The 24,823-nt window shown below is 64.0% G+C and overlaps 2 protein-coding genes across 8 annotated transcripts; one reads left to right on the top strand and one right to left on the bottom strand.

Annotated features, from left to right (window-relative positions):
- Positions 1-6,768: 6,768 nt before the first annotated feature.
- Positions 6,769-9,039, top strand: CCDC188 (coiled-coil domain containing 188). The gene is given in 9 exon segments (XM_059895317.1): positions 6,769-7,305; positions 7,411-7,518; positions 7,673-7,777; positions 7,865-7,921; positions 8,030-8,089; positions 8,180-8,244; positions 8,427-8,484; positions 8,613-8,662; positions 8,752-9,039. Coding segments are annotated over 9 exon segments (1,227 nt in total). The 3' UTR covers positions 8,939-9,039.
- Positions 9,040-10,269: 1,230 nt separating this feature from the next.
- ZDHHC8 (zinc finger DHHC-type palmitoyltransferase 8) lies at positions 10,270-24,775 on the bottom strand. 7 transcript variants are annotated; one of them, XM_059894332.1, is made up of 11 exons: positions 24,213-24,541; positions 17,862-17,983; positions 17,543-17,700; positions 17,293-17,465; positions 16,986-17,088; positions 16,453-16,544; positions 16,150-16,291; positions 15,836-15,956; positions 15,653-15,762; positions 13,340-14,340; positions 10,270-10,510 (listed from the first exon to the last, which is right to left on the bottom strand). In XM_059894332.1, exons 1-11 carry the CDS (start codon positions 24,314-24,316, stop codon positions 10,285-10,287), a joined length of 2,352 nt encoding a protein of 783 aa, XP_059750315.1. In that variant the 5' UTR covers positions 24,317-24,541; the 3' UTR covers positions 10,270-10,284. The 7 variants fall into 7 exon arrangements, with proteins under 7 accessions (XP_059750315.1, XP_059750313.1, XP_059750310.1 ...); XM_059894330.1 differs by lacking the exon at positions 10,270-10,510 and adding an exon at positions 11,025-11,640 and having other exon boundaries at positions 24,213-24,539; XM_059894327.1 differs by lacking the exons at positions 10,270-10,510; positions 24,213-24,541 and adding exons at positions 11,548-12,247; positions 24,679-24,775.
- Between the last annotated feature and the right edge of the window lie 48 nt (positions 24,776-24,823).

Below are 24,823 nucleotides of genomic sequence, written 5' to 3'. Positions count from 1 at the left end.
CAGTAAGTTTGTGAGCTGGTTAGCTGGTGGGTTTGGTGGTCACAGTTGGCTGGTGGGTGCGGAAACGTGCCTCTTGCTGGTTGGGTGGGTGGGTGGCCTTTCAGGTGGTGGGGAAGCTGAGATGCCCAGACAAGAGACTGAGTTTGCTACAAGTGTTGGCCGCTGTGCTCAGCTGACCCACCTTCAGACAAAGGACCCAACAGTGAGACTATTCACAAAAGAAAGCTGGGGGGTAGGTGCTGGTCTCTGCTCCGTAGGGAGGGGAGGGGGAAGGTCCCAAATCAGTTTCCACTGTGGATGTCTGGGCGGACTCTGGCCAAGGGCTACAACCTGGGGTTGCCAGGGCCCTGGAATACTGGCTCTGGAGGTCCGACCTTCCCCTGAAGCTGAGCCCTCTGGAGGAGCCCTGGAGGGGACCAGATGGGCAGCCAGGGAGGATGATGGAAGCCCCGTGGGGGTGGGTGATGGGATGACTGCACCCCACAACTATGCGCCTGCCTCCTTTCCATCCCCCACTGGCTCCCCCCACCCCCACCACTGTGGCCCTGCAGCCCAGGCTCAACTGGAGGCTCTGGTGGTATGGTTGGTGTTGAAGCCCCAAGGTCAGGTGCACAGTGTGACCTCGGTCCACTTCCCAGCTGTGTGTCCTGGGCCAGGCCAAGGGAGGCTCTGACACTCCCTCATCACATCTCCCCATTCATGCAGGAATTGTAGTTAAAGGGACAGCCTGCCTGGGAAGGAAGCCAGGCTCAGGCCCCAAAAGCCCAGGGTTGAGAGAGCCTGTGTCCCCTCCAGCCTGCAGGCCCCAACCCGGGAACCCCCAACCCATGACCCAGTCCTGGCCCACTTCCCTCCGACTTCTGAGGCCCACTCCCAGAGCCCAGACAGCCAACTTCACCACCCCAGCAATCGGTTCCGCACCCCAAAATCCCATCTCACCAGGACAGAGCCCAGACCCCTGGCCTGGCTCCAAGAGTAGGGTGGCTGCCCAGGGGCCTGAAGGCCTTAGAAAGGGCTGGGCCCCCCCAGGGCTGAGACGCGGAAGCCTTGGGGGTCCAGTCCCAAGTCCGGAGAGCCTGCACTGAGAACCCGTCCAAGGCCCTGTCCCCATCACGCAAGCAAACATCCGGTGTGTCCACCTTGATGATCTTGTGGGAGGCAGAGATGGTTCCAGGCCTGTTCTCTGTGCCAGCACCACGTGGTCGCCCCAAAACAGTGGCTGTGCCCTGCTGCCCAGCCAGCCCATAACCCCAGGGCAAGGCTCGGGGAGGCATCTCTGGGCACAGAGCATCAGCGTCCCCCATCCCCACGCCACCGCCACTGCTGCCTTGGGGGCTGAGGCAACGATTGGAGGTGGGGGCTCTTTCTCCCCAACCCCTCCGTCTCCTTCCTTGTCCCCCTGCACAGCTTCCCAGACACCCTGGAGACCATGCAGGTGACCACAACCTGCCCCTGCCGCACTGGCCCCCTAAGGGTGCCAGACGCCCCAGCCTGCCCCCTGCAGATGGGCTCTCACCTCCCAGCTCCTGAGCCACATTCTAGCCAAGGCCTCACAGCCTTGAACCTGGGACCCCCCTCACCAACTCTGGCTGCCCACTGACAACCAGGCATCATGTGGCCAGCCCAGGGCTGCTGGCAGGGGGTGGGGGCGGGGTTCCCACACTGGGGAAGTCCCCCCCCCACTCTGGGAGCCCAGACCCTGGGGAGAGAGCAGGCAAGGGGCCAGAAGGAGTGGGGGGTGAGTCCCAGGGTCATTTATTTCAGTGTGAACAGTGGGATGGAACCAGCAGGAGGCAATCAGACCCCTACAGAACTGCAGATCCAAGTTGGGAGGGGGTTTCTCCCCCAGCACTGCCAGAAGCTTAGGCCTCGGTGGAACCACCCCTGGCTCCTCCTCAGCCCAGTGCTGCCCCCTGCCCTGGGTTTGGTGTTCCCCAAAGCCTGCAGCCCGTCTGCAGGGTTCTGGCGCCATCTGGTGGTGGATCCTGGGACCCACACAGGGCCAGCCGGGAGAGGATGGAGCGTCCCTCATAGGGAGGGAGCGCCTGGCACCAAGGTCTCCGTCCCTCACCTTACCCACAGTCTCACTCAACCCCTTTGGGCCCATTGCCTGGACTCAGGGATGGACCCCAGGAGCTCACGACCCAGCAAAAGGCCTCTGCTGGGGCAGAGGGTGGAGAGCGAGGTGGGCAGATGTCATGGATTCTGGCCGCAGTGTGGACTTGGTGAGGTGAGCCCAGCATTGACCATCAGGCGCTCTGGCCATGCTGGCTTCCCGGGCACCACTGTCGGGCTAGCAGGGGCAGATGGGCATGGGGGTATCGAAAAGGGGGTGAGCCTAGCTGGGTGAGACCCTCTTGGGGGGGATCTCTGGGCTCAGGCAGGGTAGGCACACCCAGTTCACCCACCCTGGGGTGCAGGGGGCCCTGCAGCCGCAGCACAGCCACCTCCCCAGGCTTCAGCCCTCAACACCCTGGCTGATGGTAATTTATAGAGAGTATTTTCCTTGACATTATCTCCTCTGATTTTTTTTTTTTTCCTGCACCAATGATCCATGGGTCTGATCACTGATTGAATCAAAAGTCTTTCCTAATTTGCAGATAAAAGTTAGGCTCATGGAGAGCATTGCCTTAGTTTGAAATAATTTTCTCATACATTTTGCTTAAATCTGTAGTATCAGTTATTGATTTTCTGCTTGACAAAATAAGTGAACAAGTAACAAGCATTATTACTGGAAAAAATTTTAAAGCTCCAATCATACTTAGATTTAGGCATAGTTTTCCAAAGTAACAGTTTCCATGGTTGTGATTTTACGTTACACATATACGGTATCACAGATTTGTCAGAAAATTATTTGTAGATCTTATGATAAAATACATTTTGACACTATCTCATGGTGAATCTCAAATGTACAGTCTCCTCTGATTCTTAAATAGAAAATGTGAGCAGCAGCTGTCCAAAGAGTCACCGAGGGAGGGGAGACAAATGGCCTGCCAAGCCCATGCCCTGGGAGCTGCTCAGTCACAGCCTCTGAAATAGAACCACTGTGGGAGGACCCCATGGGCCCACCCCCAGCACCTCCTCTCACCTTCACCTGCACCCATTCCCAGGGCCCACCCCCAGCCTGTTTTCCCTCCCGAAGGGCTGCCCCACAGGCTGGGGAGGGGAGGGAGCTGCCCAGCGCTCAGCTGCCTGTGACCACTTGCCTGCAGTGTGCCTGCCCTCTGGCCCTGGGGTGGGGCGGTCACTCCCCAGGCCGCCCCCCCTCACACAGTCACACCCAGTGGACCTGTCCTCCTGGTTATGGGCCTAACCACCCCTTTGTGCCCCAAGAGGGCACAAGACCACCCTCAGAGCCCCATGGGCCCCAGCCTCAGGCCATCTGTGTCTGCTACAAACTCAGAGCACAGGAGAACTGGGAGGCTCTGGGAGGAGAACCGCCAGGGAGGAGGTGAGATCCCATGAGTGACCTGAAGCCCCAGAGAAGGGGGTGATCCCCAGCCTGGGGCTGCTCCAGGAAGCCTGCAGGGCCTGAGGGTCTGAGGGCTGGAGGGGGTGGTTCTGGGCCAGGGCCCTGGCTAGGGGATACAGAGATGGGACTCCTCCTGAGAGTCTGTGGCTGGTCCAGGGACCCCAAGTTCCAGGTCTGTTTCCCAGCTTTGGAAATAAGCGTGGGGTCTTGAATGTCGAGGCCACGGTGAGTCCTGGCAGGAGCAGGAAGGACGCGGGCCTCCACACCTCCTCTCCCTCCGCAGCCCAACCCCTACTCACAGGCTCCAGGCTCCCTGAGGCTATTGGGCGTCATGGCAACTTGGGCAGGAAGCAGCTGCCATGGCAACTGGTGTCCAGGGAGGTGCATGCTGCATGACAAGGAGGGCCTTGGCCTGGCTCTTTCCACAACGCACTTGAGCCTCGCTTCCCACCATGGCAAGGAAATCTGACGATGCAGACTAACCCCCGCCCCATCCTGGAGCCCTGACTCAATTCAGACCCCCCCCCACCCCAATCAACACGGATTTGCAGGGTGCCCCGCATACATTACCTTACCTGTCCCCATTTGTGGAAATGCCACCAAAGCTGAGGTTCCCTCTGAGAGTCCCCCACCCTTTGGGCCATTCTCAAGCTCAGGGCCACTTAGCAAGGACCACAGGGAGGGTGTGAGGAAGGTTTCAGGGTGTTGGGTTCTTCAGGGCTGGGCTGTGAGCCACCAGCAAACTTCCCAGATGGGGCGCAGCCAGGGTAAATGTTGCATCCAGGAGCATGGGGTTCCAGGCCGGGACACGGTGGGTGGGGCCGAGGCTCCTGTGTCATCGGGTGTCCCAGGCACCCCCTCCTGCAGCCCCGCCTGGGTGCCCTGCCTGGCTCCTGAGACTTGAGGCCTCTGCTAGCAGTCCCCGGGTTGCCGCCACTGTCCTTGCTGTTATTACAGGGGTTCCCCAGTCTCCATGAGGAGATTCCCTCTCCCCATTTAACGTTCCCAGGCACCTGCTGGCACCTGACAGGGAGCCACCCCCTGCCCCACCCCGGAGGCCCCCTCCTCCCCTGGTGGCTAAGCAGAGTCTGCTCAGGGGAGAGTTCAGGGGGCCGCTGATGCCTGAGTGGGGCTCCAGGCCCATCTTTCCCGGCCCATCCCCAGCCAGAGCCTGTTGCTAATGCTTCACAGATGCACCCCTAGAAACAGAGTGACCTCCTGGGGCTGGGCCACCTGTGTCCAGGTGGACACAGCCTGTGGGCTGTGCATGCCCCCTCCTCTGTGGGTGGCCCCCGTCCGGCAGCCCCTGTAGTGTATCTGTCCTACAAAGAGGACAGGAGTGAGACCACCAGCAGATAAGGGATTTTGACAGACTTCTTCAGACGGGAAGCGGGGACTGACATAGCAGGACAGGGTCTGACATCACCTGGGTGTGGATGAGGCAGGGCAGCAAAACTGGGCTGGCTATGGGACGGCTTGGGGTGGCCTCCAGCATGTATGAGGGACGGCAGGTGACACGGGGACTGCCAGGCAAACTCCCCAAGCTGTCCCCCTCTCCAGATGTCTGCCCAGAGGCAGAAGGCCTTCCTTCCAGGGGACTGACTCTGGGACACCCCAGCTGCTAACGGGGAGAGAAACTCCTCAGCTCCATCCTGCCCCCTATGCACAGGAGTAGAAAAGCCAGACATTTGAGGACAGGGCCTAATAGGAAGTCCTACCAAACAGAAAAAAAGAACCACAAAGAGAAAAAGCAGGAAGCAAAAGTTCCCCTCCCTCCAAAATCCACGTTATCCCTAAAACAGAACAGGAAGCTCTGAAAAAAGAATAAGGGCACGCAAAGAACAATGGAGATGTCTTGAAATTTTAAAGCATGATCGCAGCACGGCCTGCGGGCAGCAGCTCCAGGGACTGTGGGGCCCCTGAATTCCTGTGGGAAAATGCCCTCTGAGCTGACTCTGCCCAAACTCACAGCCAACAAGCGTGAGGTCAGAGTAAGATGCTTTCAGACTTGTGAGGTGTCTCATGATCTAGTCCCAAGGGGCAGATGGCTCCCAATCTCAGAGACTAAAACAAGCACAAGTCAGTCGGGCCTTGGCGACTTGGCCGGCCCCACGGGGTGGGTCTCTGTGGTCTCGCTGGGCTCTTCAACCCAGCTTCTGGCAGCTGGGGACCCGCTGGGATGACCAGAGCTTCCCTCCCCACGACCTGGTATCTGAGAGTAAGGCCATGCCCCCCTCCCACCACAGAGGGTCCCCAGAGCAGCAGGACAGTCACAGCCCAACACACAAGCACTGTTCAGGCCTCTGCTGGTACGACTCCACTGGCCCAAGCGAACTCCCAGGCTAGCCCAGAACCCAGGGTCACATTGCAGAGGGCCAAGGACCCGGGGACAGGAGGGATTTGCGGCTGTTTCCACCACACAGGCACTCGGGTTTCCACCGACCCACCTTTCTGAGGATGCTGCTTGAGGATGTGCTTCCACAGAACAAGGGAGGGAACTGAGAAAGAGGAGGATGTGAGGCAGGGGCTCCAGGAGCATCGGGGATGCAGTGGGGCAGATAGCACAACACGATGTTGTAGGAAGGGAGGAGAAACCATTGGGGGGCAGGGGCTGGATCTGGCTCCGCATGAGAGGCGTGCTCTGCTGTCACTGAAAAGACCCCCAAAGTGGTGAAGAGCAGGCTGGACTCTGGTCCCATCACTGAATAGGCCATGGCCTCAGGCAAGTGTCTTCAGGCCTCAGTCCCCCGCCTACAGGGAGAGGATAATAATAGTCCTTGCAGGACCATCGAATGTTCAATAAATGATTTCTAAAAAAACCTTGGAGATACGTTACGTGAAAAAGCCAGGCTGCAGGATGATCTCTTCTGTGTGAAGAGAGAGAGACCATGAGACGTGCGGCCACCTCCAGAAAGATCTCAGCCACTGGGATCACAGGCTGGGGGCAGGGTCACACTGGACACTTCCTGTTGTTTGACTTTGTTCTAACCACGTGTCTGCATGATCTGCTGTACATTTTAAGAAAATAGCTGAGGTGGGTGTGGTGGGGACGATGCAGAGGGGGTGACCCCCTGAGGTTACTTGAGGAACAGGGACATGGTGGGAGGGGCCCTGCCAGCCCTGCTCTGACCACCGCCCCAGCCCATTATGACCTCCCTGGCCATGCCCAGGCCTTTGTGACAGGTGTCCCTGAGGCACCTGTGAGCCATGACACCCAGAGGGCCCTCAGTAAGAGGGTGGCAGGTCAGGCCAGGCCAAAGCCTGGACCTGGGGTCAGGAAGGGGTCACAGGGAGGTATGGAGGGGCCGAAAACCCTGGGACCCCGTGGCCACTCCCACCCACAGTGCCCCCAACCCCCAGCTTCGAGCAGCCATGGAGGATGCCTGGACCCACCCTGCTAGGGGTTTGTAAGGTGGCCCTGCATGATGCCTCTCAGCTCCACCCACTCAGTGGAGTCTGCCAGGCCTTTCCCGGCCCCGGGGACAGGGGGTGGGGGGCCCAGGGTCGGTGACGAGGTACCTGGGAACTTTATCACAGGTGAAGAGGGAGAGATGCAGCGGCAGAGGCCACGAGACCACCCGGCGGGGGCGAGACAAGGACAAGTAGAGATGGGGCTGGGGTGGGGCTGGCCCCTGCACTCAGGCCGAGAGCAGGGGACACCCAGGCAGGGGGCGGGGCCCAGCTCAGGGCCCAGATCCTGCCCTTGCCCGCCCCTGACCCCGGGGGCAGGGATCCCGGCCTCACCCAGGGCAGCCCCCTCCCAGCTCCAGAGCGTACTCCTGGGGCCTGCAGAGCAGTCGTTTCTCCAGATGGAGCAGGAGAACCAGAATCTGGTGAGTGCGCTCCCAGCCCTCCCAGGCCCCAAGCCCTCCACCACCGCCCCCTTCGGCCTCCTGCCTGTGAAGTGGCTGTTCCCATCTCTCTGCCGCCATCCCCAGAAAAGGCAGAACCAGGACCTGCAGGAGCAGCTGGGGGCCCTCCTGGGGCCAGGGCAGCAGTTCCTGCCCTTGTGCCCGGAGCACTCGAGCTGCACGGCCCTGACCTGGGTGAGTGTGTGGCAGGGTGCAGCCCCAGCAGGACAATGGGAGGCTCTGGGGAGCTCCCTGTGGCTCCATGCGCTACCCCCACCCCACTCCTAAGCAGTCTTTGACCACGGATGTTGCCGATGGCCTTGGGGCTGAGCCGGTGGCTCCTCTGCAGCCCCTTGAGCAGGCCAGTGCCCGGCCCCTGGAGGACAGTGCCCCTCTGCAGCTGCTGCGGCAGGAGCTGTGCCGGGGGAAAGAGTCCTTCGTGCAACAGTCCCAGGTGGGCCCCAGGGACCGGGGGCGTGCGGGGAGGTAGGAGCTGACCACCCGCCGGCCCTCCCTCTGCCCACACTGTGCCTGCCCCCAGAACGAGCTGCAGCAGATCCGACTGTCCTTTGAGAGGAAGAAGATGGCCATCACCGAGGTGCCCACCTGCAAGGGTGGGAGGGGGCGCTGGGGCACCCACCTGTGACATGCATCCTGCGTGGGTCCCGCTCCTTGGGGCGTGACCCAGCCTCCACCCTCCCACCAGGTGTGGGACGGCGTGGCCGAAGTACACATGGCCCTGAACAACCAGGCCACCGGGCTCCTGGTAGGTCCCTAAAGGCGACACCCAGAGGATGAGGGGGCTGGGTGGGGGCAGTGGGGTTGGGGGACCAGCTTTACCCTCTCTGCCCCCCAGAACCTCAAGAAGGACATCCGGGGTGTACTGAACCAGATGGAGGACATCCAGCTGGAGATTTTGGGGTGATGTGCAGGGTTGGGAGCGAGCAGGGCCTGGCTGGGCCGGGATGGGGGTAGGTGTCCGGGTCAGGATGGGGTGGACCAATCCCTGACCCCTCCCCAATTCCCCTGCACCAGACCAGGTGGTGCCAGGCTGAGGTGGGGGGTACACGTGGCGCTGACTGTGCGCCCCACCCCCCCGCCAGGGAACGGGCCCAGTGCTGCACCCAGGTCAGGAAGGAGCAGCAGATGGTGTGCATAGGGGTAAGTCCCCCACCCCACCCTCTCCCTGGAGGCCCCACTCAGGGAGCGGGAGAGGATCCCTGTGACCAGAATCACCCTTGTCCTGGGAGAGAGTAGGAACTTGCTCTGACTCAGCCCCTCTCCTGCAGAAGGCGCGGACGCAGCTGGGATGTTCTGAGGGCCTCAAACGCCAGCTCTGGTAGGTGGCTGTCCGAGCTCAAGGGCAGAGCCCAGTCCCCAGGGACCGTCCCCTGGGCGCCCCCGCCCCCTGACCACTGCCGTCCACAGGCTGCTGGCCCTGAGGTTGCTGCTGGGTGCCCTGCTAGCCTGCACTGCCGCCTACGTGTACGTGGTGGACCCCGCGCCCTTCGAGGGGCTGGTGCCGCCCCTGCTGAGCCGCGCCACCGTCTGGAAGCTCCGGACCCTGCTGGGCCCGTTCCTGCGCCTTGAGGTGGACGACTTCCTGCCCTTCTAGGCCGGAGGCCGAGCAGCCCCAGCGAGGAGGAAGCAAGGCGGCCGGTGTGGCCCAGGGTGCCCAGCGGCCGTGCCAGTCCCCGCTCATGGCACTGCCACACATCTTCCCAGCCCGGAGCCTTGGAGGAGGGTGGAGGCGGGGTCTGTCCTGAGGGCTGGGCCTGCAGCTGGACATATAGTAGTGACACAAGGCCTGTGCACTTGTTTCCATGGAAACGGGAGCGGGGGCACAGGAGGCTTTGCCGCCTTCTGAGGCCGATCTTGCAGTGAGGGTCCCTAGGGGTGGCGCCCCTGCCTCGTCCCCCAAGCCCCATCCGCTGCCAGGGCAGCCTCTCCGCAGGACGCCCCCAGACCGCCCTGGCCACCAGAAGGGCTCTGAGCAGAAGGTGTGCAGAAGGGACTCCACTGAAAGTGAGGTCCTCAGGCCTCACCCCTGGGACTGGCGGACCTCGGGGATCAGGTTCTCAGCCCAGGCTCTGCTGACCCTTCACATAACCCACGTCCCTGTCTGGCCGACCACCCCCCTTCCCAAACCGGCCCAGCCACCACCCGGCCCCCGGCTCCTGTTCCCTCCCCATCCCAGGGTCCCTGTCCAGTCCAGCCTCCTGGCGCTTCCCCGAGGCTTGGAGGACAGGGGGACCACGCTGGTGGACAGAGCCATGGAGGTAAACACCAAAAATTTTATTTAGTGCATTAAACTGGGGCGGGGCAATACCTTTTAGAACAATAGAGAATAGCTTTGTGGCTGCTCATCCCCAAGTGGGAGAAACAGAGCCGCTGCCCAGGCAGAGGGGACGGCCAGGGCCTGGCCCTGCCCCTGGGAGCATCCAGGCCCAGCCGGCTGGGGGCTGCAAGGCTGGGGGTGGCAGGGCCCTCTGAGCTCGCCAGGTGCAACATCTCAGAGTGAAGGAGTGAAGACCACCCGGGCAGGGCCGGTGGGCTGGGGTCTCCTCCAGCTGGCGGCTCCAGGAGCTTAAGGCATCTGTTCATGTGCTGGGTGCAGGGAGGGGGGAGTGTAGTGACCTGCAGGGGCGACCTGAGACCCCCACCCAGCCCAACCCACAGAGGCCGGGGCTCCCTGGGAGGAAGTGGCGTGTAAAGTGCTTGGTCAGGCAGGAGTCAGGTAATGGTGACACCCGGGAAGGCTGTGCTGGTTCCAGCAGCTCCAGGGCCCCCACCTGGGGTTTCGGACCCTCTGCAGCAGGTGGGGACTTCCTGAGCTGGGAGGGCACAGGGTCACGGGCCCTGGTGGGCTCGGGGTCAGTCAAGGTGCAGCTGGTGGAGAGGGGACCCCCAGCCCACACCCTAGGGTCTGCGGCAGCCTGGCCTCTTGGGCCCCGGAGTCTCCTACTTGGTGTCCCGCTCGGGCCCTGAGAGGCTGGGGAAGAGGCTGGAGGCGGCCGAGTGTAGACGGCACACGGCCCCCCGGGGGGGCACCCCAGTGGCCGGGCTCCAGGGGACCCGCAGTGACGGGCGGTCCACCGGGAGGCCAAGGTGGCACAGGTGCAGGCCAGGGGGCACCCTGGGTTGGCCACGCCGCCCCCATCCACGGCTGCAGGTGCCGATCCGCCCCCTGCGGGTTGCAGCGTCCCGTGAGAGAGAAGCAGAAAGGCGGAGGTCAGCAAGGGGCAGAGCTGCCCGGTTCAGGGTCTGAGGACCCGCTGGCCTACCACGCGGGGCCAGCCCCTGCCCCAGTCCCCCAGCCCCTGAAAAGCTGTGGATTCCCGATGTCCCCACCCCAGACACTTGCAGGGGGGACGGGAGATGAGTTCCAGTCCGCGCAGCTGCAGCACGGGCGGGCACTCCCTGCTCCTGGGATCCTGGGCCCCTGGGGCGGCTACAGCCCCAGCTTCTCTCCAAACGCCCTGCTACTGCCAGGGATGACGCAGACCCAGGGAAGCCTCACGCTGGTCAGCCAGAGAACCGCCGGCCAGCCCCCACCCACCAGGCCTCCAACATGGCTTCAGTCCACGGAAACACCCACGCAGAACGTCCACGCCCGGACTGTCCGCCACCACCTCTCCCGGAGCCTGACCCCCTCTGCCCCCGCCCAGAGCCCCTGGCCTTGCTCAAGGAAAGGATCGAAATGACTCTTTTTCTTTTTTTAATAAAATTATAGATATATAGATGTAGATATAAAAACATAAAACAGACACAACGCAAGCGGACGCTGCCGTGTGCTTACTCTCGGGTCCCTGGCGCCAGACAAAACTCCGACCCCTCCCCGATGTGCTTTCCACGTGGGCGCCCAGGCTCCAGCAGGGCCTGGACTTTGCATGCCTCGGGTGGGGGTCTCCAGTTTGCAGGGAGGGGACTCGGGGTCGCGTGGGCCCCCTGTGGTGGCATCCGGCCTCCTGTGCCCGCTCCCCCTGCCCCCGTCACCTCCCACAAGAGCATAAAGCAAAGATTAAGGCTTCAATTAAAGCGAGTTTCCGGGCAGTGGGGGCAGCGGGGGCCCGAGCGTGAACACATGGGACGTGGCATGGCAGCTCAGCGCACAGACACGGGGACGCGCCCACCAGCTGGGCGAGACGAGACACACGGAGCCAGGACCCCACCCACAGCTGGCTGTCCGTCCGTCTGTCCATTTGTGCACCTGTCCGTCAGAACCCAGAGCAGTCCCGGAGCTGGGTGCCTGTGGGCCGGGCCTGGACTCCCTGCAGAAGAGTGGGCCTTGCCAAGCTACAAGCTTCCAGCGGGTCCCTGAAAGGCAATGGTTAGGAGCAGCTGGGCGGTGGGGCCCTTGGTCTGGGAGGACGGCCAGGGGCCCAGGCCTCTCTGTCCATCTCTGGGCCATGGTGACCCATGTGTAAGGGAAGTGGGTAGGGACTGGCCTGGTGACAACCTGTGCAGTCCACGCCCCCTTGCTGCCCCAGCTCGTGGGAGCAGGGCCACCAACACGCAGATCCTGCAGCCTCATGGCCCTTGGCCCAGCCGTGCCCTGGTGAGCAGATGAGTGGATGCACGGGCCGAGGACGAGGGATAGGCCCGTGGAGGCGTGGTTCTCCTCCCGCTGATGCGTCCACACCAAGCCTGGGCCTCCTCTCCCAGGGCAGAGAAGTTGGGAGTGGGGGCAGCCGCTGGGGGGGGGGGGGTCCTGGCTCCCATGGCGCCACGGCGACGGGTGGCAGTCAGTCCTCACACCGAGATCTCGTATGTGGTCCCACCCACGCCGGACACCTTCTTAACGAGCGTGTGCCGGGCGGGGCTGGCGGAGGGCCCTGGGGGGCCGGTGGCAAGCCCCAAGCGGGCCAGGCCCGGGGACTGCCCATTAAGCTTACTTGGGGGGGTCTTCAGCTGAGGGTGGTCCCTGCATCAAAACAAGCACACACACGCACACACACGGTGAACACGGGACCATGGCAGGACAGGGGCCAGCGGAGGCAAGAGGACAGAGGACACAGACACAGACGGAGCACTGGGCAGCCCCTGCCTCTGACCCTGGACGGTCCCACATGGAAATGGGTGGGGGAGCAGAGCCTGCCAGGGGAGGGCCGTGCTGTCACAGGACAGACAGATGTCATAATGGCCGCCATCCCCTCCCAGGCCTCTCGGCACAGACCACAGAACACAGGGAGGCCAGGTGGATGCTGGCCAGGCGAGTCCCTGGACCCTGCCCTGTCCTGGTGCCCTGAGCTGGGAAGCCCAGCGGTGACGATGTGGCCTCTTCCCTGCTCCCTCCAAGGGAGACGAGGGGCTGCCTTTCTGCCCTCCAGCCTGCCCAGCACTGACCAGTAGCATGGACCTCGCTGCCCAGCATTCATGCAGGCAGGAGCCCCTCCCTCCCTGGGCTGCCTCACAGCTGCCCCCTCTGGGCCTGTTACACCCACAACAGGAACCTCCTTGTCAACTGAGCCTGTGCTCACGGCAGCCAGGTGAAGCTCTGGTGAGCAAACATGCCCAGCAGGTGCTCAGCTCTTGTACTTGGGCCTGGGACCAGCCTGCCCTTCTGAGACTCGGTTTGCCCATCTCTGAGCAGGGAAGCCCTTGCTTCCTGGGGCTGTGTGCCCCCCGAGGGCCAGGACTGTGGTGCCCAGAGTGGCATGTTTTGCTGTGGGAGGATGTCCCCCAGACTTGGCCTTCTGGACATGGACAGTGGCACCATCTCTAGAGGAAGAACCCTAGGGTCCCCCACATGCTGGGTCTGTGCCAGCCAGGGGAGAGTGTGGGTGTTGGGCTCAAGATGCAAATTCTCCTGCTCCTGGTCCCCGGACATGCCAGGGCGTCCTTGTAGCCGGGCTACCCTCACACTGGCCGCCAGGATCCTCCAAGGTGGGTGAGGCCCACCCCCCTAGGTAGCCTCAGGCCTCCTGGGCAGCCCCCACGTGCTTGGCCAAGAGGCCCTGCAGGCAGCCAGACACCTGCCCTGTGCCCGGCAGCTGACCGCACCCTGAGCACCCACCTCTGCACAGACAGCGAGGGCGGTGGTTCTGGGAGCTCCGCTTGGATGAAGGCGACGGCTTTGGGGCCCACGTAGGAGGGCGAGCGGGGAGTGCTAGGTGGGGACGGAGGGACCTGGCGCACGGGTGACCTGTGCGAGCCGCTGACGGGCCGGGCCCCCGGGGCGCCACTGTTGGCCAGGTCTGCCTGCAGGGAGGAAGAGGAGGTCCGCGGCGCCCGGCTCACGGCGCTGGACAGCGAGGACAGCGACGCCTGCAGCGCGGGGTTGCGGGCGCCCCCGAAGCCGGGCCCGGCCACCAGGTCGTCCCTGGAGCTGCAGCGCAGCGTGGGGCCACGGGGGCCCTCGGACAGCACGCTGGCCTGCTGCAGGCTATAGGAGCTGGGTGCGTCGTAGACGCCCGAGTCGCCAAAGAGCGAGTCAGCCTGAGAGCGCAGCAGCCGCTCACGCTCCTCCCTGTCCTTGCGCTCCTGGATGGAGGCCATGATGGTCCTGGACAGGTTGTCGTAGCGCACAGGTGAGGGCTCCCGAGGCCGCAGGCCCAGCACGGGGCTGAAGCTGCGGGGCGGGGGCCGTGGTGGGTCGCCCGCTGCCCCCGCGTGCAGGTAGGGCGAGCGGTAGCTGGCTGCGCCAGCTGAGGGGTGGGCCGGGCACGTGTGGCCCCCGGGAGAGCCAGGGTTCAGCAGGCTGTCGTAAGACAGGCTGCCGTTGCGGTTGGGCAGCGCGTGGGGGGCAAAGAGGCCACGGTGGGGTGTGGGGGGCCCACCCTCAGAGCGCAGGGGCTGCAGGGCCACGTGGTCACCGCCCCGCCGGCTGGCGGCCTTGAGGCTCAGGGAGCGCAAGGCGCCTGAGAAGGTGTCAGCAGCACTGAGTGGTGGGGATGGCGGGTAGGCCGCATGCAGGCCGCTGGGCGGGTAGTCAGGGACGTCCAGGCTGGGCTCGGATGCAAAGTCCAGGCTGTGGATGCTGTCCTCCCCCAGCGTCAGGGAGTCAGTGCCCGTGACCTGCAGGGGGAGATGGCGCACATCCATCTTGGCCCACCCACTGTGCCCTGCCAGCTCACCAGGTGCTCTGTGCCCACTAGGAAGTTGTAATCCCGGTGGCATCAGGGGTGGCAGCAGGTGCAACCGACGAGCTGTTCCCAGAAGCTCTCTATCCCCTGCGCCCCACGGAGGGAAGTGGGGACAGGGTGGAGCAGAGCAGGGGGCCCCAGTATCTCTCCAGGGAAGGCTGTGCATCTGCTCCAGCCCAACTCCCCAGGGAGAGGAAGGGGCCTTGGGGCAGCCTTGGGATCAGGACCTCGAAGAGACTTAATAAACGCACAGTGACCCAGGGCCTCTCCCAGGCACCCCACGGCTGAGGGTCTGGGCGGGCAGTGCAAAGCAGACAGCAGGGCAGTGCCCTCGGAGCCCAGCAGCCCAGGTGGTAGCCACAGTGACAGAGAGGGGACTTTTTGATTCTCCGTGATTCCAGGCACACAGACTTGGACTGGGACAAGAGCCTGCAGAACCTCAAAACCCAGAAGGCGCATGGCTGGGGACAAATGTGGCCTCAGGGCACTTGACCAACAAGCCAGACCCTCCATGGGATCCAGGACAATCCCAGGAAGGAGGCAACCCACCTAAGCCCCCTCATTCCAAGAAGGGCCACCGGACACTGGCCAGGGAGGCCCAGACTCACTGCCCTGACCAGCAGGCCCCAGAGGCAGGGTCAGGCGGGATATCAGTCCTGGAGGGAGTTCCCTGGGAGAGAGGGGCTGGTCCAAGTGTGCTGGCTCAGCCACGGGTCTGCCCTCTGGTGGCATGAAGGAGGCAGGCAGCCTGGGAACCTCAGGGGTCTGGGTGTCTGCTCAGGCCGTCCGCTGCTCCACGTGAACGCGGAGAATAAATGTGCTTCCTCAAACAATCTCAGATTCCTCTGAAGCCTTCCCGAGGGCCCTGAGGACCTTATAGAGTGACTAATGGTGGAATTCCAGGCATCCTGGCACACAGTGCCCGCGGGGGCAGCGCCTAGAGCCAGCAGGCAACACTGGCCAAGGGCCAGGTGGCTAGGACTGCCTGCGCCAGCCCCTCCCAGGACACCCGGCCCCGCTCCCCTCTACCAGCTCCAGCTGGGATGCCCACACCCTCTGTGACCCAGGCGGGTCCTTCAAGGGTGAGGCCTGGGGCGGGGCTTCAGGTAGGATTCCTGGGGACGTGGCCTCCAGGGTGTGGTGAAGTCTGGGGGCGGGGCTCTGGAGCTTCCCGGGCGGGGCCTCTTGGGTGGAGCCTCCGGGGCGGGGCCTCGGGACCTCCGGGCAGGGCCAGGCCTCCTCACCTGCTCGCCCGGCCCACAGAAGGGCGCCTTGGTACCCGTGGGAAAGGCGGGCCGGAACTTGTACATGGCGGGTGTCGGGGGGCTGGTCCTCTGCGCCGACAGGGCGCTCTCTGGGGGAGATGGACCACTGTCAGACTGGGATCAGTCTGTGCCCCTCCCTCCGTTTGGCCGACCCCGCCTCACCAGCACTGCCGGGGCGTGGGGTCTGCAGGTCGCTGCCAAATGTGCCGGCCTCCGCCTTGGGGGGCAGCGGCGGCCCCAGGTCCAGCGGCTTCTCATCCAACCGGTCCAGGCTGCCCTTGGACTGGGAGGGGGCGCGGTCAGTGGTGTGTAGGGTACAGGCCACGGGCAGGGCTTAACTGGGGACTCCATCCTGGGGCCTGGGACCTAGACCCCTCCCCCATTCCACCCAGTCCTTCCCCTTTCTACTCTTAGGCCCCTCCAACCTGACCGCTTCCCACCTCACCCCATCCCTTACCCCACCCCTAGGCCCCCACCTTGCTGTGGCCCAGGCCAGCCTTCAGCCCGTTGTCACTAAGCTTGACCTTGAGCGGTGCCGCTCGCTCCAGGAGCTCCGGCCGAAGGAAGGGCGGCTTCAGGCGAGCGGCGAGCGGCAGCCGGGGCGGCTCCACTACATACCTGCACCAGGGGCAGAGGGGTCAGTGGCCAGGGCAACCTGGCCAGAATGCATGTCAAGGGCAGGACCCCACCTGCCAAAAGCAGAAGTGGATCAGGCTGAGGGCCCATGGCTGCCCACCCCAAACCCCGAGGAGGCCCACTGGACACCCGCCGGGCCTCACCGGGGCGCCAGGGGGCTGCACAGCACGTGCTCCACGTTCCCATAGCAGCCGCGGGTGAAGGGGTTCACACCCCCACGGAACTTCCCCGTCACCTGTGGACATGGGACCCCTCAGCCAGCCTGGCTAGCCAGGGTCTGGCCAAGGAGGGCAGGGGGACAGGCAGGGACAGCAGGGGTTCCGCAGAGGTGAGTTGGGCAGGGTCAGCCCAGGGGTGCCCCCCACCCAGGTCACCAGGGTCTGCCCCTGCATGCAGCTGTGGAATTTCTGGGCTCTGATTCACTGGTGGCTGCAGTGCCCACAGATGGGGGTGAGGAGCGGGACAGGGCAGGTGAGACCCCACATGCCAAACCCCACCTGGGGTCTCCAGGGCCAGAGCTTCCCCTACCACAGCTGCACGTCAGCCGCGGGCCCCCACGGCCCTGCCCTGCCCCGCCCCACCCCAGTCCCTGTGCAGCCCTGGTTCCTCGCTCAGCCCATCGGGGACCCTCCCATGCCCACTCCCATCCCTGCATGGCCCCACCCAGGGTCTGCACCTGCTCATTGGTGGTGCGGCCCCGAGTGACCAGCACCACGTGGAAGCCAGTGAGGCCGATGACAGGGATGAAGAAGAGGCCGGCCACACACATGACGGCCATGCTGGCCCGTTAAGGCCAACGGCCGTGGGTGAGGATGGAGCAGGTGCCTGTGGACAGACTACCCACCCCCTCCCCACTGCCCACTCAGGGAAGGAGACCCACTCCCTGGGGACTTCTGGGCTGCCGACCCACCCCTCCAAGCCTCGACTTCCCCTGTGAGAAGCGTCCCCGGTCCACATCGCCTTTGTGGTCAGGCCAAGGATACGTGATGGTGGTGTGCGCGGCGCCCAACCCCTCGGCATGGTTCAGCACATAGACCAGGCCGAAGGCTACGACGCCCACCATGTGCGCACTGAGCGACAGCAGGAACAGGAAGAAGTAGCGGTAGTTGCGGCGCCCAATGCAGTTGTTGACCCAGGGGCAGTGGTGGTCGAAGTCCTGGGCAGGAACAGCGCGTCAGGGCACACGACGGGCAGGGGAGGAGGGCGTGGGCTGGGGGCGGGGCAGGCGGTCACCTCCACGCAGTTGTCGCAGACGCTGCAGTGGGAGCAGCGCGGCGGGCGGTAGAAGTGGCAGGTGGCGCACCATTTCATACGGACCTGGATGCCCCGCACATCCACGTTCTTGTACAGCGGGGCCCGGAAGTCATCCTCCTTATCCTCGTCCTCATCCGCTGTGGGCCGGGGGCAGCACGAAAATGACTTCCGTGGCAGGAGAGCCCCTCTCCAGCCAGCCCCCCACCCCCCACACCACCCCCAGCCAGGGTCTCCTTCGTCAGCCACTCACACTCTAGCGAAAATGAGCCAGATGAGCTGCCCCAGCACAGGGCCCTACCTCGGGGGAAGACGCCAGGGTCCATGAAGGTGGCCATGCTGAAGTTGGCCAGCACAAAGAGGAAGAGGATGCCATTGTAGACAGGAACGGCTGGGGACACAGCTCGTGTCAACCATGGGCACCTGTGTTGGACAGCAGTGCAGAGCTGGGTCTGGGGGTGTGGCAGGTGTGTGGGGAGGGGACGCGAGGCAGAGGAATTAGGCTTGGCCACACGCGTGCAGTGCTCAGCATGGCAGTCAGGGAGACCACTGTTGCCACGGGCCCCCTGCTTCTCTACTCAACCCTCAGGGGCTGTGCACAGGCTCCGTGTGTGTCAGCCCTGACCCAGACACCCCTGAGCACCTGTTAGGAGCTCAACTCCCAGTTGAGCAGACTGAGGCTCAGAGAGGCCCATAGGCCAGAGCCAAGCCACGTCCTCCTGCCCCAGCTGGGCATCCTTCCGGGTCCCCTGCCCTGGATGGGGAGACACAGACAGGAGGTGGGAGCCCAGGATGGGAAAGGAGCTGGCTCTGCCCATGTGCTCTGACGGGTAGAGGCCAGTGACCTGCCGGGCAGCTCAGGCCAGCCCTGGGCCTCACCCAGACCTGTCCCCAGCTTGGCAGGGCCCTGTTGCCAGGGAGATTCTGGGGTGTGGTGTGGGGAGCCCCAATCCTCGGTCTGTAAATGTATGGGGGGATCATGCCTGCTCTTCCCTGAGGGGTGCAGTCTCAGGACCTGGGCCCTGGGTGCATCCCTGCCCAGGCTGCCTCTTCTTTTTAGTTTGTCACCTTACTCTCCATAGGGCAGTGCAGAATACTTGGAGACTCTAAAAGCATGGCTCCCCCCACCCCTCCACCATCTCTCATCACCCCTCGCCACTTGGCTCCAAGGCTGCCCCCTCTTCCATGAAGCCTTCTCAGACTGCTGGCTCCCTGCAAAGGTCTCACACGCCTCCCTGGTGGACACTCTAGCACAGAGAGCATCTTCCTCAGGCCTCGCAGGACCTGACCAGAGCACCCCCTCAGTGGAGACTCGCCAGTCCTTGGGCACATGGCCTGTGACCCCCTGCCCCAACCCTGTGGTGGGTCTCTGCCCACTAGGCTACTACGAAGCCCCTCTGGCTTCAGGCTCACCATCTCTCCCATGGCTGCTGTGATAAGCAGGGCGCACCCAGTGGTTCTGCTTCCCTCCCCGCACTCAGGCCCTCTGTGGAGCTGGGGGGCCGGTGGGGATCCCCTACACCAGACTTGACCATGTGGATAGGGCATTGTGGCCACCCGCAGAGTGAGTCGTGCCCGTGGCCCTGCCCACCCCCACGGCATACGCCGGCCACACTGGCACGCCCACGCCTGCCTTGGCTGGGAGCCAGCCCTGCCACCCCAGCAACCACCTCCATGGTAGCGGAACTTCTCTATTTTTAGTGGAAAGCAAGAGGCTATTTAAAGATTCCGCTCCCACGGCAGGCAGCACACTCGGCGGGCTGGGAGCCGTGAGTTGCCCCTTCCTCTTCTCCAGAACCCGTCGTGGAAGTGATGCACAACCTGAGGACACGGGGTCCCTCTGCCGGGAGGCCTTCCTCCACCACCCCTGCCCAGGCGGCCCAGAGCAGATACCTTCCACACTCCCCATCCCTGCACGCTGGAGCCTGGCGTGCAGACAGCGCTCAATGTATGTTTGTGACCTCCGATCCAATGTCATTTGGCAGGATGACGGTGGGCCCCTGAGGCATGGTCTCCCAACAGGGTGGGAGGGGGCTAGGAGCCCAGATGCCGGTGAAGACAGGTGAGAGAGAGCCAGGCACAGCCAGAACCTGGGAGAGGTGGGCACCGCGGACCCACCCTGGCTCTGTGAGCCAGCTCCCCACGCGCCTTCTGGGAGGGCTGACCACGTAGTCTGTGCAAAAGGAAAACGTGGCTTTCAGGCACCTGCAATGTCGCACATTGGGAAGGCAGCCTGCTCTCGAGAGGAGGGAACTGGCCGAGAACGGACAGACATGCAGACACGAAGTGCAGCAGGCAGGCGGGCGCTGAAGGTGGGAGGACATGGGACGGGGGCCGAGCGCGGCCCTTCATCATCGCCCTCCAAGTTTTACCGGCAGATGTTGAGAGCCCACTGCCCACCGGCCCTTTGCAGTGACCTGCCGGGCAGCTCAGGCCAGCCCTGGTGGGCAGCTCAGGCCACCCTCCCCCTCCCCGGAGGCCCACACTGCTTTGTCCTCCCTGGGCCTCGATGACCCTGAGTGACACGGGTGGGGCTGGGGAGAGCAGCAGCTGCAAGGTGACGGAGTAACGCTTGCAGTGAGGTGCTAGATGGCCTCTACCCAGGTTGGACACCACCCACCCACTGCACGCGTGGGCAGCACATACCGGGGAGGGCAGGGTGGGGCTTTAGCCGGTGCTGGGCAAGTCTGGGAGGGTATGGGTTCTCTGACTGGGACCTGAGCCACTTTACCCTCCACTCACCACCTCCAGCCCCCCAGGCTTCACTCAGACCCAGGATCAGGCACTGCCACGCATCCTGTCCCCCCATCCTCGCCCCGGGGGCCTCTACCCCCAGGCTGTGCCATAAGAGGGGCTGAGGCCTGGGTCATGCCCAACAAGGACTGGCTCACTAGCCAATGCTGCCAGGGCCCAGGAACGGCTAAGTAGGGGAGAAGACGAAAAAACACACGCACATCCACATGAACATGCAGGGACCCATGCATGCACACATGTGTAGCACACACGCAGACACACACAATGCTCCAGGTGTACATGTGTGGATACTGCACAAGCATGCATACACACACGCACATGTGATCAACACAAAAGGCACGTGTGTGCCGACGTGTGTACGGATATGCACACTCGTGCACACAATGGCACATTTGTACCCTCATTCACGCACAAACACAGATGCAGACTTGCCCCTCCTCCACTGACGCCCACACCCCAGCCCTCTCTGGACATCTCTCAGCTCCCTGTGGGATGGGCAAGTGTGAGGATGTGTGAGGACACACGAGCTCTGTGGGTGAGGCCTGGCAGGCAGCACTGCTCCGGCCGCCTGAGTCTGTGCCAGGCTCCAGGAGCACCTCTCTGCCCTCAGGGATGACACCCCACTCCCCTCCCAGGGAATGGTGTGCTCCAGGCTCGCCCTGCCGGGCAGGGGTTGGACACTGCCCACTGGTGGCAGACACACTGCAGGCCCCTCCCCCGGGCCGGCCCCCCTCCTGAGCCTCCACCATGGCCCCACCTGGGCCGGCAGGAGACACCGCCCAGCAGGATGGGGTTCTGCAGCGTAGCATGCGGCCTCGGCTAAATGCAGAATGGAAAATTTTAACTCAGATGTTTTCACTTAAATCAGGTTCTTCATTAACACTGACTAATGAAGCTCACACACGGGACACCCGGAACCAGAGGGTCTGTGGCCACTCTGCCCTGGTCCAGCCAGGCAGGGCCTCTGGCCACATGCACCCCCTACAGACACCCAAGCAGATGGGGAAACTGAAGCTCAGGGGACCAGGGGTACACACAGCAAGTCCTGGCAGGGGGCTAACACCAAGTGTCCCCCTCCGCATATGGTCCCTGCCAGCGGCTCCATCCACCTAGGCCCGCCACAGGCTGGCTTGGTCTTGGACTGGAACTCTCACTGTCCTAGGCTGGGCCTTGTGGCTGACTGGGCCTCTAAGCATAGGGAGGGCTCAGGCCCATCCTGGGGACCTGCCGTGACATCCCAGAAGTCAGCCCACTGGCCCCAGACAGAGACAAGACAGCCCAGTGTGGGCCCCAGGCATGGGTATCCCACCAAGCAGCCCTGGCCCTCTGATGTTCACAGGGTCCCTGTCGTTCTGTAAGGTGGCTCCAGGAGGAGGAAGGGGAAGGGGCAGGGGCAGAGACCTGGCCTCGGCGCTCTCGGACCCCTCCCAGCACCTGACCCGGCCTGACGCTGAGCCTTCTGGGGCCCAGGGGGACAGTACTGTACCAAGAACGCAGGAAGCCTTCCTGGAGGAGGAGGGCCACCAGGAACCTACCCTGAGGCATGCTACCCATCCTCGGGGGGGGACACCCCCAGCTCTGGGCATCCTCCCCACACCCCAGCCTTTCCTGGTGACATATCTGAGTGTCCTGCTGGCCGAGCCCCTCAGAGAGCTGGCCCAAGGGATGGGTCTTTGGTCCTCTAGGCCTGGGCTCCCCACCCTGAGTGACACCCGGAGCTGCTGCCTACGTGGACCTGTCTCAAAGGGGCAACTCATATTTACTGAGTGTAGAGCGAGGGCCAGGGACCACTCAGCTTCCAGTGAAGTCCAAGGAGCAGAGCAGACAGAATCCTGCGGGGCCCCGAGGGCAGGGTGGGAAGGGCCCAGGAGCGGGTGTCTGAGTCTGCAGTGGGCCTGGGATCAGTAACAGGGCAGAGGTGTGGGTACCAGGGTGACGAGAGGCCTGTCCCAAGAAGGGGACTGCTTGGCCCCCTGCTTACTCGGAATCAGCCCACTGTGGGTGGTGTCGTTGGGCCTGGGCCACCCAGCAGACCCCGTCAGGAACTACAACGCCAGCAGAACCGGGCTGGGAGCCGGCCAGGGTCCTTGATGGCCATTCAGCCAAGGAATGTGGCCGTGGGGTGCAGGGATCCCAGTTCCGGGGGACGAGTGAGGGTCCCTTGGCAAGATGATTGCTGCACCTGGACGCCGGCCAGCACCCCTGCACCTCCATCTTCCGCCTGGTCTCTCAGGCAGAGTGAGTCACTCAGGGCAGGATGCAGGGCACGCCTGTGCTGCCCTGAGGCAACCCCAAACCTCTCAGCGCTGGGTCACTGAACCCAGAACCCAGAACCCAAGCGGTGAGAGCAGAGGGAGGGTAGGCAGCCTCCATGCCCAGCCCCTGGGGTGGGTCGAGTTCACAGGACAGTAAGGACCCTCTGAAATCAAGGGAAGGCTCAGGACAAGCACCCTTCAGGGGGCCTGTGTGCACCTAAGGGGAGAGGAGGTGGGTGAGCTCCCTGGGGTGGGGTTGATCTCAGTTGCTTGTTGAACTTTTTCCCAGCGTTTCACAAGTTCTCATCAGAGAACACATATTCCTTTTAAAGTCAGGACAAATGCTGAATTGCACCTGGGGAGTGAGAAACCAGAACCAGCAAGTGGAGACCAGGCTGCAGGGAAGCAAAGCCGAGACTCCCGCAAGACCCCTGCCCAGGCCCCACCCTCCAGAAGCCTCAGCGGGACGCATCCCACCTCGGCCCGCGCCCGCTGCCCACAGCCTCATAGCCAGCAGCATCTGAGTGACAAGAACAAGTCTGCTCGCCAAAGCCAGAAATAAGCCTGTCCACACAGGCCTTTTTTAAACACGCTGTTGGCAGCCTGTGGTGCCCACCCAGCCCAGCCTCCAGGTCGGGGCTCGCCTACCTCCAAGGTGCCCAATGCAGCCTTCCGTCCTTGTGCTGCTGCCCTCGCCCCGGCTAAGGTGAAAGGGTACCCAGCTGGCTCCTGCCCACCCCCGCCTTGGAACAGATGCCCCACTGGCTGCGGCCACCCCAAGCCTCAGGTCCCCAGGAAGGCTAGAGTGGTTGTTACTCTGGTGACCTGGCTGTGTCCCAGCCTGGGACTTGTGGCAGGAGGTGGTCGCAGACCTGCATGGCTGAAGCCTGGGGTCCCCAACACTTCCCTGTGCCTGAGGAGCCCTGGGGAGGGGGGTGGCACGACAATGCAGAGGGAACTGTCGTCAGCGCCTACCCTGGTCTGCATGGGCCCGGGACCTGCCTGTCCTCTGCCTCAAGGGTCCCAGCGCCCACCGAGGCCAGTGTCCCTGGGTGTGGCCTGGCCTGGGCCCTCCAGCTGTGACCACTGGGCCTTGCTGAGAAGGATGTCAAGAAAAGGCAGAGCGCACTGCCAGGCCAGCGTCGGCGGTGGCCATGGGGCAGGCACGTGTCAGCCGGGCCAGGCCACACCTACGCGGGAACAACTTGGCTCCGGCCTGGGGCCGGACGGCTAGGAGGGCACTCGAGAGTCGTCCTTGGCTCCTCGCAAGGAGGGCTGGTGGCTCTGGGCGGCCCCCCTCCCCTCGTGGGGAGGGCAGGGCTGCAACCACACCCTGGGCAGCCCCCGCACGCACTCCCCTGCCCGGGCTGGTGCCTCGCACCCAGGGCCTGCCTGGTATGCTCACGGGGTGGCCGTCGGACACCAGTGTCCTCACATCCAGGACTCACCTGTCCCTGGCACCCCAGGACGGGCACACTCGTGGCATCATCCTTGGCCCAGAGTGGGGTCTCACGTTGTCCACGGCCCTGGTGCCCCCACCCAGCCCAGCCCGCCAGCCCAACCCCGGCCCCGGTCCCGCCAGGCCGCGTCCACCGCTGTGCGCAGCCCTGCCCCTTCTGGCCCCAGCGCCGCAGCCGACTCACGTGAACACGAAGAACAGGGTGCTGGAGCCGACCAGCAGTGCGGCCGCTGTGGCCACCGGGATGTACTTGGCGGGTTTGAGGCGCGTCCCGGGGCTGCGGGGCATCCTGGGCGCCGCGCCGCCGCATCCCTCCCCGGGGCCGGGCGGGCGGGGCCGGCTGGACGGGCAGGACCCAGGCAGCAGCGGTGGCAGCAGAGGAAATCCCACCTCCCAGGCGCCGGCGGAGACAGCGTGCTGATGTCAGCACGCCCCTTAAGGTGGACTGGCGGTGAGGGGCCATGGGGCCGGGCGGGGCCCCCCTCACGACAGCCGGCCCCTCCCACCTGCCCAGCCTGCCACCTCCCTCCTCCTCCTCCTCCCTCTGCGCTCGGGGCAGAGCCAGTGGCAGACCCTCCCGCGGCGGGACCTCTCCTCCAACTCCAGGCTGGGAGCCCGTGACCCTCTGAGGCCATGCGGCCGCCGCACACCTGAGGTCTTGCCCACCGGGGTACACGCGGCGACCGCCAGGCCTTCTGTCCCCAGCCCACAGGCCGCGGCGTTGGAGCATGTAGGTCCCTTCCGGGTCCCTGTTTGCACCGACCTTTCCCTAAACACCTCGGAGCTCTTCCTGGG

This window comes from Balaenoptera ricei, chromosome 14 (assembly GCF_028023285.1).
Source record: "Balaenoptera ricei isolate mBalRic1 chromosome 14, mBalRic1.hap2, whole genome shotgun sequence".
In the NCBI taxonomy this organism is placed as follows: domain Eukaryota; kingdom Metazoa; phylum Chordata; class Mammalia; order Artiodactyla; family Balaenopteridae; genus Balaenoptera; species Balaenoptera ricei.
This window is presented reverse-complemented; position numbering and strand designations above follow the sequence as displayed.